This window comes from Filicampus tigris, chromosome 2 (assembly GCF_054856515.1).
Source record: "Filicampus tigris isolate MCC_2025a chromosome 2, RoL_Ftig_1.0, whole genome shotgun sequence".
In the NCBI taxonomy this organism is placed as follows: Eukaryota; Metazoa; Chordata; class Actinopteri; order Syngnathiformes; family Syngnathidae; genus Filicampus; species Filicampus tigris.
The window spans coordinates 29,162,092-29,181,499 of NC_141218.1; the positions used below are offsets into that span (position 1 = coordinate 29,162,092).

Sequence of the window (19,408 nt, forward strand, 5' to 3'; positions counted from 1 at the left end):
TGTTTGTTTTATTAAATGTTACTTTAAAAATATTTTTCTTTCATTGTATGTTCTTCACATAATTTTAGTAAGTCTTTTATTTCTGTACTTTGTTTTAAATGTCTTTAGTTCTTTTATTTTTAAATGCTTTTAAATGTTGCACTTGTAATTTTGTGCAATATAGTAAATCAAATTTCCTTTCCCTTGTCTTGCCTATCATTTCAAATGTATTCAAAGCATTTTTAAAATGTAATTTTGCATTATGAAAATGTTAAATCTTTGAGACAAATCAAAAAAACATACTTTGTCCTAATGTACAAATATGGTTTACATAAAAGAAAAACTTTCAGGTTAAATTGAAAGATTTTTTTTTATATCTATGGCGATTGCTCTTAAGGCCTGGATAGACCAATCCGACGTTGGCCAACTCTGACCGACGCTTACCCCCTGTTGCGTCGGGCCACTGTCGGCATGTCGCGCTAGAAAAATTCACCGCAATGACAGACAGCAACGTTGACCATTAAAGTACCTTCTGCGCATGCGTGAGATGTAATACCCTTCCATACCATCGGTAGCGGTAGTCACTATTTCTCCATCCAACCATCCATCCATTATCTATACCTCTTATCCCCAACAAGGGTCGCGGGAGTGCAGGAGCTTATCCCAGCTGTCAACGGGCAGTAGGCGGGGGACTCCCCAAATCGGTTGCCAGCCAATCGCAGGGCACACAGAGACAAACAAACATTCACACTCACAATCACATTGGGCAAATTTGCAATTTGAGTGACCAATTAACCTACCATGCATGTTTTTGGAATGTGGGAGGAAACCGGAGTACCCGGAGAAAACCCACATGGGCACGGGGAGAACATGCAAACTCCACACAGAAAGGCCGGGGCAGGATTCGAACCCATGACCTCTGTACTGTGAGGCGGACGTGCTAACCAGTCGCCCACACGACCAATCTTGGCTCAGCTTCAGAAAACAGCTGAGCTGTGATTGGTCATTACCTGAGCCCAGAGCAACTGTGATGTCATTTTCAGTCGACAGAAGTGACAAAATGGCCGCCCCCAAGACGGCTAAAAATGGGCAGATTTTTCATATTCCACATAGGCAATATTAATCAGAATGCCATGTTTACACTAGTAAAGGTGCATAGAACATGTTATTGCAAATACATTTTGGGGGTTGACTTCCACTTTAAAAACAACTAGTGTTGTGTTTGGTGACTCTCTTCTGTCACTCTGCCAAGCAGCACACTCACAGCCAGCCACACAGTAGCCTCGTTCCGTAGCTCCACCTGCTAGTGGGCTAGATGATGACTTAAAAAGTGTTGCTAATATACACCAATTTAAAAAAAACCAAATAAATATTTTCATTAAAGAAGCTAAATAAATATAATATAATGCACGTGGGGTTTTAGTAATTTGTGTTCTGGCTTGAAAGATTGAGCAGCTCAGCTTGACTGTGACGGATTACCTCAATAGTTTTAAGTTCATCTAGTGTTTGCTTTTATCATTTCATAAAACAAAGGAATGAGTTGGTCATTGTGCTTGGGTCATCGGTTCAGAGATCCACTTCACACAATCCCAACCAATTAGCTCTTAATGTGTTCCCAGAATGCAACACAAGTGCAGGAGTTCCACAGTAAAAGCAAAGGCCAGCTGGCGGCCAAACGTTGTTGAAATGATTATTTTATGAGACTCTCTCTGCTCATTGGCAGACATTTTACTTTAAATGCGCTTTAATGACAGAGAGAATAAACAGACTTCAGCTCTGTTTGGACCCGCTGTCTCTTGACGTCACATATAATTCATCTTTGGACTATCAGCTACTAGCTTCAGAGAGGTAGAATGTTCTAAGGATTTAGGCCAATTGCAACCAAAATTCTTTAATACGACTAAATTGTGAAGCATTTAAGTTTTTGTCACGGCGTGTGGAGGGAACATGGTGACCAAGTTTGATGAGTCATAAAACATGAAACTCTAACAGCTCCACAAACTCAGAAGTGATTTACTTAGCAACATGAAATTAGTAGGGCTGTCAACTTAGCGCGTTCTTCTCGGCGTTAATCCAACCCCCTTTTGACGTTGTCAATTTTTTTGATCGCGTGATTAAGGTTTCCATAGCAACCAGCGGCTGCATTGATAAAGGCTACAGGTCACCATGATCTATACTTGTATATTTTTAAAAAAGCTTTAGAGTAGAGGAAGCATTACATCTGCTTCAGAATATTGACGATGAGGATGAATTGCTCAACAGGCACATACACGGCTGAGTCCCCCTGCCCCGCGGTGATAGTCATGACGTACGCGTTGGTAATGTAACGTTTAAAATGTGTTCTTCCTTATCTTCGGAGGCCGTGGTATGGCGGGTTACAATATAGGTTTGACTTTATGTATTTCCTCTGGCGTCTTCGTTGCTAAAGAACCAAGACGGCAGGACAGTGTTTTGTTCCGTCTTCGTATTCAGACGTGAACGGTCCCGCTCTAATTCACCTCTCTCTCTCATTTCTTTTTAGCGCCGTACCAAACCAAATCAAAAAGGAACAAATACTTAAGCACAATATAAATACATACTCACAAAACAATATTGGGGCATTTTAGAAAAATAATAAATACAAAACAATATGCTGTTTGCTCCAAAGCAGCTGTATTTTATAACAGCAGGAACAATGCAGCGCGGTCGAGAGCCGCACGGGACAAGCTCAACGTTGCACCAGGTGACGGGCGTAAAAATGACTGCTCTCGTATAGTTCTAAATCCACGCGGCGCTTGAGCAGCAAGTTGCTTTCAAGACGAAATAAACATATCTGTCAGAACAACACTAATGTAAATGGTTGTGTGTGTGCGGGTGTGTGCATGCGCAGGTGCGTGCGTGTGCGTGTAGGTGTGTGCGTGTGTGTTTGAAAGAACTGAGGGTCTGTTTGTGTGAGTTGAATCCAATGCTTGTTTTTTCAATTGAAGTGGAAGTCAACCCAAACATTTTTTTTCAAGAATATGTTCTATGCAGGCCCCCTAGTTGAAACAAGGCATTCTGATTAATATTTAGTTTGTGGAATACGAGTCAAGCAGCAAAATCTAGCCATCTCAGGGGTCGGCCATTTTATCACTTCTGTCAACTGAAAATGACGTCACAGATGCCCTGACGGCTCAAATAACGACCAAGCTCAGTTTAAGAAAACAGGTGAGCTGTGATTGGTTGTTACCTGAGCCCAGTGATGGCTAAAAACAGGTGGATTAACTCTTATTCCACAAACACAATATTTATCAGAATGCCTTGTGTCAACTAGTGGGCCTGCATAGGACATATTCTTGAAAAAAATATGTTTGGGTTGACTTCCCTTTAATAAAAGATTTGCATAATAAATTCAATCCTCTTATTCATGTTAAGGGTATTAAAATTCAAGAAAATAAATGGGACAGAAAAATCAAGGGATTTATTTACAATAAATAAAATGTGCGATTAACTATGAGTTAACTATGAAAAATGCGATTAACTATGATTAAATATTTTAATCGCTTGACAGCACGTACAGGTAGGTACGGATATTATCATGTGTGGACACTCCAAAAATGTCTCAAGAATGCTTGAAAGGCCCAGAAATTATTCCATTTGGGTTTGAAGCGATCATTTTAGTCTTAATTGGCTGTGATGACCAACAGGGTGTAGGGGGAGGGGGGGGGGAATCAGCCTTCACTTTGCAACATGACATTTTGTAGACATGAGGATATGCAGCCATACCTCAAATGACACAAGAAGCCTGGCATTTTGGCTTATAGTGACCACTTTGGGCTCAATGGTGCCCCAAAAAGAATCCATTCATCCATCCATTTTCCAAATCTCTTATCCTCACAAATAAATTCAGCACGCTGAAATTAGTTTCACTTAGCAACATGACATTTGGTAGACATGTTTATGATGAGTATATGCACAAATAAGTCTCAAGAACCCATGCCTAATAAGACAGGAAGTCTGCCATTTTGGTAGAAATAACCATTTTAGGCTCAGTGATGCCTAATAAGATAAAACAAAAAAACACAACTGCCCTTGAAACCAATTTTACATGGCAACTTGAAAATTGGTGGGCCTGTTTATTAGGAGTACACACTAGGGCTGAATGATTTCAGGAAAAGGCTGAATTGCAATTTTCAATTTTATTTTTTACTTTAATTGAAAAAAATCAAAACAAGCTTTAGGGCAATATTCACTATGTACAAAAACATTTACAAATATTATATATGCGCATATTTGTGTAAAAGCTCTTTTGGCAGACACCGTGTGATGTAGATGGTGCACTCCATTTCCCATTTTAATCAAATTGGTTGAGATAATCGATGGATGGATTTTTCTTCTGTTGAACCTTATGGGGTGTGTTGGAGGAGGGAAACATCTAAAAAGTGTACGATTGTGGCCCTCGAGGACCGTATTTGGACACCACTGCCATAGATCTTTGTCCAAATGTTCTGTTCCCAGATTGGAGCCTCATATACTAACCAAATGGATGATGCCAAATTGCAAAAAAATGGACTTTCTTGTAAGTGACTTTGCTTAGTTTCTATATCTGTATTAACCTCAAATAGCCATTTTAGACATTAGAATAGAAATTATCATAGACATGACCTTAGATGTGACCAGGCTGTATGCCTAAATGTCAAATTCCATTTTCTTGGTTTTTTTTTTTTTTTTTTGTTGCAGGAAGCAGACAGTCAAGTGGGCTGTAGGATGATGATGATTGAATCAAACTCCCCTGAGAGACCACATGATGTAACATGTCAATAATTCGACAGCACTCAGTCTCCTTGAAGTGATTGGCATCACTTTATGCATTTGGCATCTCTCTGCTTCTCATATTAATAAGATTTACCTGATGTAGTGCAAAACAAGCACTTGTTTATAGACAACTGCATGTCTGACTTGAAAGAGAACGTATAGTCCCAGCATAGTCATCACTAGTTGGGTTTCCATTGCAGTTTTTCGCAAAATAGAAGCAATATTTCTACAATTTCGATAAAGTGTTTCCCTTCTGAAGCATAATTCTCGGAGCGTCCCATTCCGTGAGGTCTCGTAGTTCTCATGAAATGTTCTCGCGAGACTCGCGACCTGGCGTGAAACCATTGAGAGGTAACAGGATTGGACCCGCGTACTGACACAGTCCGCACAGGTGACTTAGCCCGGCGGGTGCAGCGGCCGCTGCGTTAGTGTGGCGGCGACCCGGGACGTGCGGGTTCACCCTCCCCGGTGATCCCCGCCCCAGAGCACGGCGGCCCCGTGACCTGCCCTGGAAAGGCTTGGAAAGGCTTGGGGCGACATTGGCGCGAGGAGACCCGGGAGTTTTGGTCTTCGCTGCCGCTTCCCACGGGACCACAGGACAGTGATTGCTGTGCCCTCCACTCGGAAGGAGGCCCCAGCTCCCAGCGCAGCCACCCACCGGTGTGGAGTGGTCTCCCCAGTTCTCTGTCAAACCAGCGCTCGTCACTGCGGCTGCATGGAGGCATTGTCAAATGACAAGTGGAAACGTAAAATATGTTTCCATTACACTTTGGTAATATGCTTCTACAGGTATATCGGCACATCTCAAAAGTCACCTTATGAAAGTGTAAAAGCTTTTTGGCGATATTTGAGGGTTTTTTTCCCCAGAATTTCCGTGTTTCCATTACCAGTTTATTATTGTGGAATTTGTATTTTGCGCATTTCTGAGGTTAACGAAAAGTGAGTTTATGATATCTTACAAAGAATAAAACTTTGCTGCCATACTCTGCCCAAAAGCTTAACCACACTAAAAACAGTTGGGTTAAAAATAACACAAAAATGGACCAATCAACTAATTGCGTCAATTTGATCCACGTTCTTGCGTTGTTTTGTACAAAACAGCCCAATTTTTGGGGTTGCTTTTGTACAAGACCACCCATTTTTGGGGTTGTTTTCAGCATAAACAACCCAAGAAGTTGGGTCAATTTGACCCAAGTGGTGGATTTATTTATATGGATTTAATATTTTTTTACCCAAAATTAGTATACAGCCTATTATACAAGGTTCAAATATGGTTGTAGTTGGACAAAATCTGAAAGTATGTCTTTCAAAACAATGGTCATGGTCAAAACAACCCTAAACTGCCCACTTCAAACTAAAATGGCAAACAGCTTTTTCAGGCTGTGTGTACTCTCAATAGACTTTTCTATGAATTATCTTGTAGCTAGGTCAAACTTGCTTCTGGGACTGAATTTTCTAATAATTGCAGGATGGCCAACTAAGGATCATCAATGCCTGCTATACTCCTCCCACACACAAGGATGAAAACTTAATTTCTTTACCGTTTATAGTTTTTGCTACTTTCTAGTATTTGAGGTTCAAATGGCTGTCATTGGAAAAAGAAATCACTTTGTCTTGGAAGATCTCTGAATATGGGCAAAAATATTCTAAAATGCAAGCTTCAAAGAAAAATGACTTACAGTTGCTTTTGGAGCATAACTTAAGGCTTTTCTATGGGTTTACTCATGAGTGAAACTGGCTTCAGGGGCGAATTGTTGACAACATTCCAGGAGAAGAGTCATCAAACTAGGCTACCGTGTTTCCACCCACACGCCACCATGGAAATTCTAATTCTTTGTAGGTTAGTGTCGTCCATTTCTCTACTAGACAAGGCTGAAAATGGGCAAAATCTCAACAGCAAGCTTGTCTTTGAAGTACAGTATACCCAAGAAGAGGGGTGTCCAAACTTATTGCAAAGTAGGCCAGATTTGGTGAGGTGAAAATGTGTGGGGGCCGACCATTCAGCTTCCAGTTGCTTTAATTTTTCACGGCGGTGGTTACAAGTCACCTTGTCTTAGTTTGCATGTTTCTTCTGTGAGTGACTCTTGATACTGAAGTATATAACAGCCACAGTCCCTTAGCGAATTAGACAGATGCAGTTGTTTTGTATTTTAGTGAAAAAAATACACTCTAAAAACAGTTGGGTCAAAAATACCTATTTTTGGGTTAAATTTGACCCAACTGTTGTGTTAAAAAAGGACCGACCCTGACTTGGGTCAATTTGAACCAAAAAATTGGGTTATTCAGTTTTGACCCAACCTTTAGGGTTAAATGAACACAACAAATTGGGTTATTCCATTTTGACCCAAAATTAAGGGTTAAATTAACACAAGAAATTGGGTCAAAACAATGAAAATTTTTGGGTTATTCCACCATTTTATTTATTTATTTTATTTATAATGCTAAGGATACTGCCCGTTCCCCAAAAATGTACTAATAACAACAAAGGAAAGTTAAAAAAAAATGTGTCTTTATCTTCAAGTTCTTCATTCCTGTTGACATAATTTCAGCAACAATAACAGTAGGGGATGATGAGTAAAAAAAAAGGGCTCAATTTAGCAAGGGAGGAAGTGGATTTTAGTACAGCCCACTAATCAGCCCTTATGCATATGACATGATCATGAGGCGGTCAAATTTCATCTCGGCCTACTTGGTGATATTTGTATGTTAACATGACAGGGAGGACATTGTTTGTTGTGCGGTCCTCAGTTATGGTTTCATAAAGTAGAATGCATACGTGTCCAGAATTTTGTTCAGCACATTCACGGTGGAAATGAGAACAAATCTAAATTAAAAAGTAGTGTTTAGAATTGTATCAAATTTGTATATTTTGTGGCACGGTGCTTTTTGATATGAATTGAATGAATAAGACACCAACTGCAGTCTGCAAGGTGGTGTCAGTGACAATCACTCTGATTAGCTGTCAGCCAGGAAATGCAAATCAGTCCATGAGATAGATGAATTTGTAAAATCCATCCATCCATTTTCTATACCGCTTATCCTCACAAGGGTCATGGGCGCGCTGGAGCCTATTCCAGCTGTCATGGGGCACTAGGCGGGGTACCCCCTGAACTGGTTGCCAGCCAATCGCAGGGCACACAGAGACAAACAAACATCCGCACTCACAATCACATCCAGGGGCAATTTAGAGTGTCCACTTGACCTACCATGCATGTTTTTGGAATGTGGGAGGAAATCGGAGTACCCAGAAAAACCCACGCAGGCACGGGGAGAATATGCAAACGAATTTGTAAAATAGTATACAATTTATTTCCGTTCTTTAAACCAAGCATTGCTTCCTTGCGGTCATCACCAGATAACTGCCTCACACTTTCACACGGGCTGTGATGAGTTGTGGGCCTATCTTGAACAGTGTGTTGAGATACTGTATATTTTCAGTTTTCAATCTCCAAGCAAGGTAACCAGAACCACTCTGGTAATCATAGAAATGTTCCCGTGGATTACAGTAAACACACAAAGTTAATATGGAACATTATTTGGAGAACGCACTGTTCTTGTGAAGTATCACATCCTACAATGGCGGCAGACTAATGCCTTTTTTTTTTTACGATTCCAGCACCCGTCCTGTCCTACACACACGCTCAGTTACGAGGCAACTCGTTTTCAAAAGATTACAATGTGTGAAGTACTTACCAAAACAGTGTGATAAATGAATAAATTAAAATGTCAAAAGTGTCGTTGACTTGACCACGATGCTGCGTGTGTAGACATATGAACGGTATGTCAGTGGCTGTCATGGCCGACAGTCATACTTCATTCAAGTGTACATCTGGCACTTGTGTATGGGCCTGTAAGGTTGATTTTTGTCCCAACATAAAACATTACTGGCATATAACCCAATATATGGGCCATTCTACTGAATTAGTTCAAATTCAGAGTTGGAAAATGTGTGAAATGTGTATTTTACTTCAGAAAAACTTTTATTGTATTCCTGTTGCACCATATATAAGAGGCACAAATATAGTAAAAGTACAGTTAATTTTCAAATACTATTTTCTTTGCATTGTAATCACTTAACTACTTTTGCTATATTTTAACTTTTAACGTGTATTATAACTATCCATCCATTATCTGTACTGCTTCTCCTCACAAGGGTCGCGGGGCGTGCTGGAGCCTATCCCAGCTGTCTTTGGGCAGTAGGCGGGGGACACCCTAAATTGGTTGCCAGTCAATCGCAGGGCACACCGAGACAAACATCCGCACTCACAATCACACCTAAGGGCAATTTATAGTGATCAATTAATCTGCCATGCATGTTTTTGGAATGTGAGAGGAAACCGGAGTACCCGGAGAACACCCACACAGGCACGGGGAGAACATGCAAACTCCACACAGGGAGGCCGGAGCCGGGATTGAACCCACAACCTCTGAACTGTGAGGCGGACGTGCTAACCAGTCGACCACCGTGCTACCGTATTATAACTAATGAAACATTATTTTTTCCATTTTTACTGCTTTGTGCTGTACTTAGGGTCGCAGGCGATTGGAGTTGATCGCAGCTGACTTAGGGCAAAGGCAGGGTTACATGCTGGACCGGTCACCTGTCCATCACAGGGCTCTTCATCATTAAAAAACAGTGGTTTCACCTTCCAAATTAAAATTCAATTGGAATGACAAACATTTTTGTAACATACATTTGCCTGTATGTATGTTTCTTCTTTCTCTGTTTTTTGAGAGACATCCGGTGGTCTTGTCTTTTCCTCCATGCTCTTCTGACTTTCCTTTGCTCTCTGCAGGATAATTCATTGGTAGACTTCAGCTTTCCTTCTTCCTTCCATCTCTTATTTCTTTCTCTTTAGTTTATCAAATATTCTTTGGATTTCACTGGGTCATTGTAACCCTTCGTCTGTACTCTCTCTCTGCCAGGCTTTTTGGCATTTTGGTGTTTTTCCCTTCAAATGAAGATAAAATATAACATAGAATATTGTTAAAATCAGAGAGATCTATGTATGACATGTATCTATGTATTATATTATTTAAAACTTACTTTATTCAAAAATAAACATCATATCGTCACTACCGAAACCGTTGTCACCACCCAATCCTTTCGGTAGTGATGTTTTATGATAGTTGTTGACAATACTCAACAATGCTAGGAACAACGTGGCTACCTCAGACAGTTTTGAGCATGTGTACAGGGATAGAAAAGAGTACATTTAGCATTAAAATCAAAAGTGCTCATTTTATTGCCGAAATGAGGTGTTCGGTAGTGACGGTCCTTAAAACCACATGCTGATTTTCAGACGTTGGAGGGCACATAACTTAACAATGCTGCCAACTAATTACTCGCCATGTTCCCAGTGATGAACATGAAGGTAATGACTTTTACTGGTGAAATTTCTGGGGATGTGGCTAAAACCAAGCCCTGCCTACAGACAAATACTCTTTGCGTTTTGGTACTGACATGAAAAGTTGGGACAGATTTTTTACATAAATACCTCTAATTTGAAAAAAATCTACAAACTCAATGTAAATCTTTCACCATACATTTAAAAGAAACCAAAATGTTCTATTAAAGTAAAGTAATTTTTAATTCTATTTATTGTATTCTTCTACATTTTTTTTTTCATGAATGCAAATTTAGGAGTTAAAGATTGGGACAGCCACCTCCCTATAGGAAGTGACATATAAAAGATGACTTTGGTTTGCTCTGACACCTAACACGACCGAGAGTGTTGTTTGGTGAGGCAGGGTGCGCTCAGAATGTTTTTCCGAACGCCCTCAAAAGTCACAAGTTTGTTGCCATCTTCTGGTGAAATATAAAATAGCTTTTTTGTACATGTGTATCTTCTATTGTATTTTGGGATTTTAGTATGATTTTTGCAATTTCCTAATATTTTGTTCATCTTTGTGTAATGCCTTTAGTGTTTGATGTAAAGCACTTTGAATTGTCTTGTGCTGAAATGTGCTACACAAATAAACTTGCCTTGCTTTAAACCAAAATGACCTCCTGTATATTTTCAGGCATGACTTTTTGAGACATTTTTTTGTGGGTCTACTCATGACAGACTAAGCTAAGTGAAACTTGCTTTGGGGGCTGAATTTTCACATAGCTCCAAAAATACAGACAAATAAATGAAATTATTTTAAAGAGAGCTGAAAACACCATTAAACCAATTAGACTAGTGATTTATGATTTGCAGAGCTGGGCAGTCCATCCTAGGGGCGCAACGGTCTGTCCCTCCGTCCGCTCATTTTTGGAACGTAGGACGGGGGGGCGACACATTTTAAAAAAGGGACGGACTAAGCAAGGGCGGAGGTGGATTTTAGTCCGGCCCACTAATCGTCCCTCGTGTGTGACGTGGTCACGAGGCGATCTCAACCTACTCGGCAAAATGGGCAAACGACAGAAATTGCCTCGCAACACTTCAAGCGTGCCACTAGTTACCCAACTGCGCAGGAGATTTTTCAACACTAGATACACTAGTATGACAAGTAATTGGACCCAGTAGCGTGAGCAGCGGGTGACGCCAGCATGTCGCTTGACTGTCCGCTGCTGGAGGAGTACGTAGCTTTAGTTGTGTTAAAGCTAATGCAAAGAAATATTGCCGTCTTGGTAAAGTTCAACAGCTGTAAAAAACTAAAGAAAGTCAAAACATACCAGGTATAACAAGCTTCTCGCTCATGGTTCTCCAAGTAGGACCTTTTTTGTCTTGTTCCGGTAGTGGTAGCTGGCCGTGTCATATAGCCCGTGGTGTCCACAAACCACAACAATAATCTTTTCCTTCATTTTGTGCTATCCACAAAAGACCCGCCGAGTTTACAGGGCACTGTGTGAGACGTAGCACTGATTGACTGCCGCGACGCGAAGAGGGAAAAAAGTTCATTTATTTTAGCCGAATGGGTGGATTTTTGGTGCTTCGCTCCGCATCCCACCGCTCCAAAAGCATCATCTGTGCCGCCCCGCATGCAGCCACATCCGCCCGTGCTAACTCTGAGCTAACCAGCCAATCAGCAACCCAAAGGGCTGACCAATGGAAGCGCTCCCTGGACCGGGCGTCTCCACCCATCAGTTCAGAGACTGACCTCTTTCACGTTCGCTGCATTGACATATAAACAATGTCCGCTGTTAGATAAAGCAGTTACATTACAACTCTTGACTTGTTCACATCGCCTCCTTACACACATACACCGCAAGCGGTTCTTCAAACCGTTAACCCAGAAGTGGGTGCTGAAGGACCTAAATCTATATGAATGGCTCGATATTAGCCAACAGGTTAACCAAAAACCAATATGGCAATTACACAATTGCGGACATCGCATAATCAGTTCAAGGTGTTAAGAGTCAGTGTGCCCTGATCTGACCAATCTGGAGAGGATCAGCCCTACAGACAGAGGCCAGCCAGGGAGGAGACCAGCCCACATTATGTTTAGATTTTGAAGACAATATAAATGTGAGCCCCTTTTCTGCCCTTGCCCGTCTCGAGTGAGAGCATTCGTGAGGATGGAAAAGCTGCCCCCATCTGATCATTGTATGATTCCTGAACTTCAAAGATGGAAAAGAAAACAGATGAGGAAATTCAATCGACTTGCGTGAGTCTTTATTTACATTGGATACCTTCTTGAAAGATAAAACGAACACGCATTGAGTAAGTAGTTGGTTTGTAAATTGCTAATTGGGCTTATGGCCTCGAGACCTGCAAAACATTCCAACAGTGCCCATAAGGTAAGCGGATTTGAATCGTAAATTAGCCAGCTAATGAGCTTTAAAGTAACCTCTGCCGTTAGCATGCGGCATCATGCACGGATGTTTTTTTTTCTTTCTTGGGTGGAGGCGGACGTAAGGATGGAAGCGATTTAAAAGGACAAGGTCGGACGGGGTCGGAGGACAATAATTTTTATGAATTAGGACGGAGGAATGAGGACAGAAGGGTACCCAGGTCGCGGACGGAGGATGGAGAGCGGACCGGCAAAAAAGGATCAAGTGCCCAGCTCTGATGATTTGACTATAACGCTCAACATTACAACAATGACAACTACTAGAGAAATAAAATAACCACACAACTCAAATAAAAACCTCAAAATATTTAATAATGCTTTATAAAAGCACCGTTTCAGGGTTAGGATGGGCTATTTGTTCCCGGGTCGCACAGAGAGACTGAACAAAAATATCTTAATGATGATCATAGTAAGAAAAAAGTTTTGTTTTTGAAATCAGTTGTCTGAAATGGTAATTAAAAAGTGAGGCCAGAAGTGAAAAACAAAAGTCCATTTTTGTGAAGCAGCATTTTCTGCAATGACAGCAACCAAAGCAAAATTACAGAGTAGATTGGAAAAAAAGTAAAACACCAAAGGTGTCCTTGTCTCCCATTACCCACAAGATGGGAGCATCTCGCAGACAAAGGGATTTCACAAATTACAACAGCTATATTCAATAGAATAATGAGTTGGGGTTTTCATCAGTTGTTTTTATTTCTTTGTTGCTTTAGGTGAAACCGGTCCGTGGCACAAAAATGGAAAACTTTGCGTTAGGGGGTTTTGGTTGCAGTTAGGGGGCTATTGATAATTGGCGTTATGGTTAGTGAGTTAGGGTTAGATATGACTTTTAAATACCAAAGCTTTCTTTCTAGGAAACTGCTTACTCCACAAGTATGACTACACTACTTGCTCATAACACAAAGGGTTAGACCCAAACCTGCAACAAAAACAACAACAAATATTCGACTAAGTGATGGCTTGTAACTCGGAGAACTTGGAAGTTGGTGCACGCAGGTACTTCAGGTACAAAATATGTTTATGAAAGGTTAATCACGCCCCCAATTCTCATTTTAGATTCCCTCCTACCAGCTGACATAGCAGACACTTCATCTCTCCAGCTTGCTTGCATTCTTTCAGCGTTGACTCTAATGAGTTGCATGACCGTCAAGGCCTAATTACAATCCCACATTTGATACCTGATAGCCTAGCACTTTGGGCGAACAATTTCACTGGCGAGTGCAGAGGCGCTCTGTGTGAGATTGGGTCCAAATCAGTCCAGTCCAGTCATGTGTGAGAGGACTAAAAGGAGGTGTCACCCATCTCTCTAGCACAAACCCAGAGGAGGCCACCAACTAGCAATTAGTATGTAAATTAAAGGGGGAAACTTCATCAAGGAGCACTCACACACACGCGCTGGTGCGGGGAAAGTGTCCTATGTGGACAGGACGTAACAAGAACAAGGAGGCCTCCATCCACTGGCTCACAAATCTGTCAGCTGGGTCACCCCCTGGTCAAGGAGCCAACTAGTAGGCACTTTTGATTTTTGCTATCAAACAAAGCAAACACACTCCTCTGTGTCATTCCACTGAAGCAGACAAAAACTCAATTGCTGCACATGTCTGAAGACCAGTGGTGTAGAAATACTTTTTGACTGTACTGAATTCTGTTATAAGACTGAGATGGTTTGGACATGTCCAGAGGAGAGATAGTGAATATATTGGTAGAAGGATGCTGAGTTTTGAATTGCCGGGCAGGAGGCCTAGGGGAAGACCAAGCAGGAGGTTTATGGATGTAATGAGGGAGGACATGAAGGTAGTTGGTGCGAGAGAAGAGGATGCAGAGGACAGGGTTAGATGGAGGCGACCCCTGAAGGGAAAAGCCAAAAGGAAAAGAAGAAGATACAAAGAACCGAGAACTATGAAGTAAGTTGTGGAGCTATAAGTGTTCTACTGTTTTTCACCATTTCGGTTTAGCTGATTCATGTGGACATGGCTAAAACGGGGCTAAGTGGGCCCCAGCATGAATCCCCCCTCCCCCACTATATAAGAACTTGAGCACCTCCGTTCGCATCAGCAGTTATCTGGCATGATAGTGACATGCAGGCCCGCCTTTACCAACGGGTTTACCTGGGCAGTTTAGCGGTCAACATTCTGTCCAAGTGAATTCACATCTCATTTTGATTGAAAGGATATAATGAGATACATGTACAAGCTGGACAGGTTGGATATCACAGATGCACCATGAGTCTTTTTCAACAATCACGGCAGCAGATATCACTACACTGGTGTACCCTTGCGATCATGCAAAGGCTTGTTAGGTTACAAAGTTTCAGTTATGGGCCGTGTATACTTAGAATTGTACGCCTTTAATCTTTGAAACAATCATACAGGCAGAATCAACCAAATTAGCGACAGATTTTCTACCCTGCCAAAATGACGTTGTTCGCATTTGGCGCAGGGCATTGTGGGATGCGTGATGCCAACGTCCAGAGCTCTATTGTGTTTTGTACTTTATTTATTCCATACTACAGTATTGTGATCTGAGCAAGTATTGTAGGCGCAAGAATGCACTACGTGTGCTTATTTGGTTAAGTGTAGTTGTTTGTCACATAAGTGCAATACTATTAAAACACAAAAAAAAAATATTCATTGAGGTGATTGAAATTGCCCTAATGGTTTATAAAAAGTATAGTCTGTGAACCTTTTAATTTGTTGGCTTTTTAATTTTGTTAAAATTTATGTAAAGCATAAGTATACTGTATGTGTGCCGATTTTGTCAATGTTGAAAAATGAGTTGAGCATCTCAGTTGGAGTTGGGGAGGGGGCCTATATTTGATGGTTGGCTTCGGGGCCTATGAGTAAGTAAAGGTGGCCCTGCGACATGCAGTTAGCGAGCTACTACTCTGTCTACACTCCCAAAATACATTTTCCTTACAGATATTCTTCAGATACAGCAGAGCACCTCATTTCCAACCGTGACTGTGCATGTCATGGAGAGAAGGCGGAAGAATGTGAGAAGTTATTATTATTAATGCTGTCACATTTATGGCGTTATCGGGCGGTTATTAAACTTTATTATTGATCGCATTAAAATATTTGATGCATTTAACGCATGCGCAGAATGATCGTCTTTGCATAGTCCTACTCAGAAGTGCAGTGAGCAACAGAGAGGACGCGTATCGCCCGCGGGCATATAAAGAAGCATTTCGAAAGAAGAGGGCAGCTTTAAATCTCAGAAATGTGAATAAGTTGGTTTGCCTCAGCGACTGAGGATGAGTCGAGAAGAGGGCTGTCTTGTTTTGTGTGAATAAAGTCAGTTAATCTAACACACAACGTGCTAAACAGAACATAACACTCACCCGTCATATGAGGCAATCACATTCGTGTGCACTTCACGGACCACTCGGAAAACATAAATTCAAAGAATATTTCAAGGGCCACATATAAACGTGTACATTACACACACACACACGCACACACACACACTCACGCACCGACACACATTGTTTGCACACATTTGAAATATTTCTGTCACTGTTCTGAGGCCCTTTTGCATTTTTGTTTTTGTAGTGAATAAAAATAGTCTACTACAGAAAGAATGTTAATTTTCATCCCATGACGATTTGTTGTTATAATAAAAAGATACATACATATGAACAGTATGTTGAATGTATATATCCGTATTGTGTCTTTTATCTTTACATTCCAACAAAAATTTACAGAAAAATGTGGCATATTTTGGAGATACCGGTAGTTCGAATTGCAATTGATTATGATTATTATTAAAGATGTGATTAACTCGATTAAAAATTCTAATCGTGTGACAGCCCTAATTATTATGATTTTAATCTGATTTAACAGCCAGCGTGTGGACGGAGGCTTTGGGATGGCTTTTCTGCCTTTAGAGCACCTTGTTTGCACACCATTAACAAGTCCCACGACAACCCATTGGGATATTTTAGCTACTAGAGGCTTTCACCAGCTATGTTTTCTCAACTCAAAAATGTAGTTATGTGTAGGCATATGAAAAATGCTACAGACAAAGTATCATCTATTTTTCCAGATTGTAGCAACTGTATTAGATTGGCAGTTGACAATTCACAGTTGAGCGGTGCATTATTTCAGCGCATTCAGCGCAGACACGCCCACATCATCTCAGAATTTAGAGATGGAATTTATACATCCTGCACTCTTGCCTTGCTTCTCCTGCTTCCCCAAGAGTGGGATGGATGGAGCGTGAAGTGCGTGAGTGACGAGAGTATAAACCGGAAAAGGTTCCAATCACTAAGTTAGAATCTGAGCTGACCCCTTTGAGCCAAATTGTGGCAAATTGGCCACGCTTGTTCATGTCAGGTGGGAATTAACTCCAAAAATTAAGGCACAATAATCCCACAAGCCCCTCAATTATAATATGAGCAATTAGAGTTTCCAGTTTTACAACTTACGACAATTTCACCGACACGCAATAATGAAAATGCCAACGCTTCTCAATTTACCATCTAGCATATCCATCAATCCATCCATTATCTGAACTGCTTTCTCCTCACATGAGCCTATCCAAGCTGTGTACGTCGCTGTCTGGGGCATACGCTGAAGTGGTTGCCAGCCAATCGCAGGGCACACAAAGACAAACAACAATTCACACTTACAATCTCACCTAGGGACAATTTAGAGTGTTCAATTCACATACCATGCATGTTTTTGGAATGTGGGAGGCAACCGGCGTACCCGTAGAAAACCCACACAGGAGAACATGCAAACTCCACACAGGCAGGCCGGAGCCCCGAACCAAACCAAGGACCTCTGAACTGTGAGGCGGACGTGCTAACCAGTCGCCCACCGTGTCGCCCACATCTTCCATATATCTAGTGCAAAAGATTCTAATTTCGTAGTGGTCATCATCATCTTGGGAAGGAGTACATTTTTTGAATGTGAGCCTAATTCAAACCAAAATGCCAGACTTCTTCAGTATTAGATTTTTCCATGACTCATTTATGTTGATGGAACCATAAATGCATCAAAGTTTGCATAAAAGTTCATGTTGCGAAGTGAAACTTTTGGTTGAATTCTGGCCTGCAGTTGGATTATTAGAGTTTTGTGTTTTCTAGAGCAAACACCCCATATAAATGGCAATGATTGCCATGTCATGGTGCCAGTAGAAAACAATTTCAGGTGGCACTGGAAATGCAGATAGTGCAGCCCAAGGTATATAAACTATAATTATCGTGAAAATGTCCTTTATTTTCATCTTTGTCAATTAATTGAATACATGAGATTTGGGGTTAATTTTGAATGTATTTATTTTGGTATTGCTCTACATGCTGTACAGAAGAAGTTTAAGAATTGCAGTTGACTTTACTTTGTGACACAATACTTGCCTTCAAGAAATACTCCATACGTAAAAAAACTTCTAAAACTACTAAAGACTAAACTAAAACGATGCATTTCTGAAAAAAAAGTAAAAATTAATACAAACAATCAAACCTGCTCTACAAATATATTGTTTTTTTTAGTTCATATACAATTAATTATAAAATTAACTAAATTTAAAAAACAAAAGTCAAAATGAAATAAAAACTTAATCTAATGAAAAATCCAAAAGTATTATAGTGGTGCCACTGTTTGGTACAGGTATAGTCACATCTTTGATTAATCTTTAATCATGCCCATTGTCAAGTATGAACATTTCTTTTTTATGACCATGTCTATAGTCATGACTAGAAGCATGTCTTTTATTAGTCTAGTCATGCACATGGTCATGACTATTCTCAGGTCTGTGGTCTAGTGTGTGAGTGTGTATGTGTGCGTGAGTGTGTGTGTCCGCACGTGTCTGTATGTCACAACAGCAGCTAAGAATTGATAAAGAAAAACAAAGCACACTTGACCTCAAAGTCCACTTCCTTCATAGTATGATAACGGAAGATGTTATCTATACAGCTTGGACTGTTACATCAACATATCTTTGGATTGCGCTGAGTTCTACAAAGTGGAACCATAAATGCATAAAAATGTTCCCTCCACTGCTCGACTCACTGCTCAATTAAGAGACAAAGAAGCGGGGGGTGGGGGGCAACATCAAAGTTTGACTGCTGAGTTGATGATCAACCAGTCGAACCTCACTCTATTGATTTTAGATGTTGCAATAAGAACCAGGATGTGTCTTGTGGTTTTTGGAGGCGCATGCGGCAAAGACTTCCGTTAATAACCCAGACTACCGGTACACTGAGCTCTTCAAGATGCATCACTTCCACATACAGTGGTGCCTTGATATACCAATTTAATTGGTTCCGTGACCAATAGAAATGGCATTAACGCATTCCAGCCTTCCTTGACACCAATTACTGTACTACTTTGCTTTAGAGACGGTGCTTTGGGTACATCTTATGGCATCTTGGGGCGTTTCAGAAAGAGCACAAAAACAGCAAATGGGTTCCACTCCACTTGGCACAACAAAAATGTCAGTAAAAAAGGTCTCTCACTTCCAGTGTAAATTGTTAAATGTAACATTTCTGTCTCTGATGGATTGTTGTTCTCTATTGATTTGATGGCTCCAGATGAGGTAAAATAGCTCAATGTCCTTCTCTGCCAGGTTATGACAGATCTTTACCATTAGTTGTTTTAATGAATTTGGAATTTATTTTGGATGTGTATTTTTTTTTTAAGCAGCAGCAGATGCCGAGTTTTACCAATGCAAAACAAGGTGGACTCATCCAAACTAGAGACATTTTAAAAGTCCATAAAACCAGAGAAAGTGCTTAGTGATTTATTGACCCCGGGAGACATGGCCGCTCCCACGCAAACAGACGCATGCACACATGCACGTGGTGCACTTTATCCGGCAGCAGCTTTCCCAGCTGTAAAGCTTCTAGACCACTCTCTTATCTGCAGATAGATGCGAC

The 19,408-nt window shown here is 40.8% G+C and overlaps 1 protein-coding gene across 2 annotated transcripts in view; it reads right to left on the reverse strand.

Moving 5' to 3' along the window:
• htr4 (5-hydroxytryptamine receptor 4) overlaps positions 1–19,408 on the reverse strand; it is a 99,988-nt gene that overhangs the window by 43,389 nt on the left and 37,191 nt on the right. Inside the window, exon 1 of one of the 2 annotated variants that reach the window (XM_086020103.1) lies at positions 15,869–15,898. The exons of the other annotated variant lie outside the window; for it this stretch is intronic. Coding sequence (XP_085876229.1) covers positions 15,869–15,875 — 7 coding nt within the window. The 5' untranslated portion in view covers positions 15,876–15,898. Of the gene's footprint in view, positions 1–15,868; positions 15,899–19,408 lie in introns of those variants that run through there. 2 annotated transcript variants of the gene reach the window in all.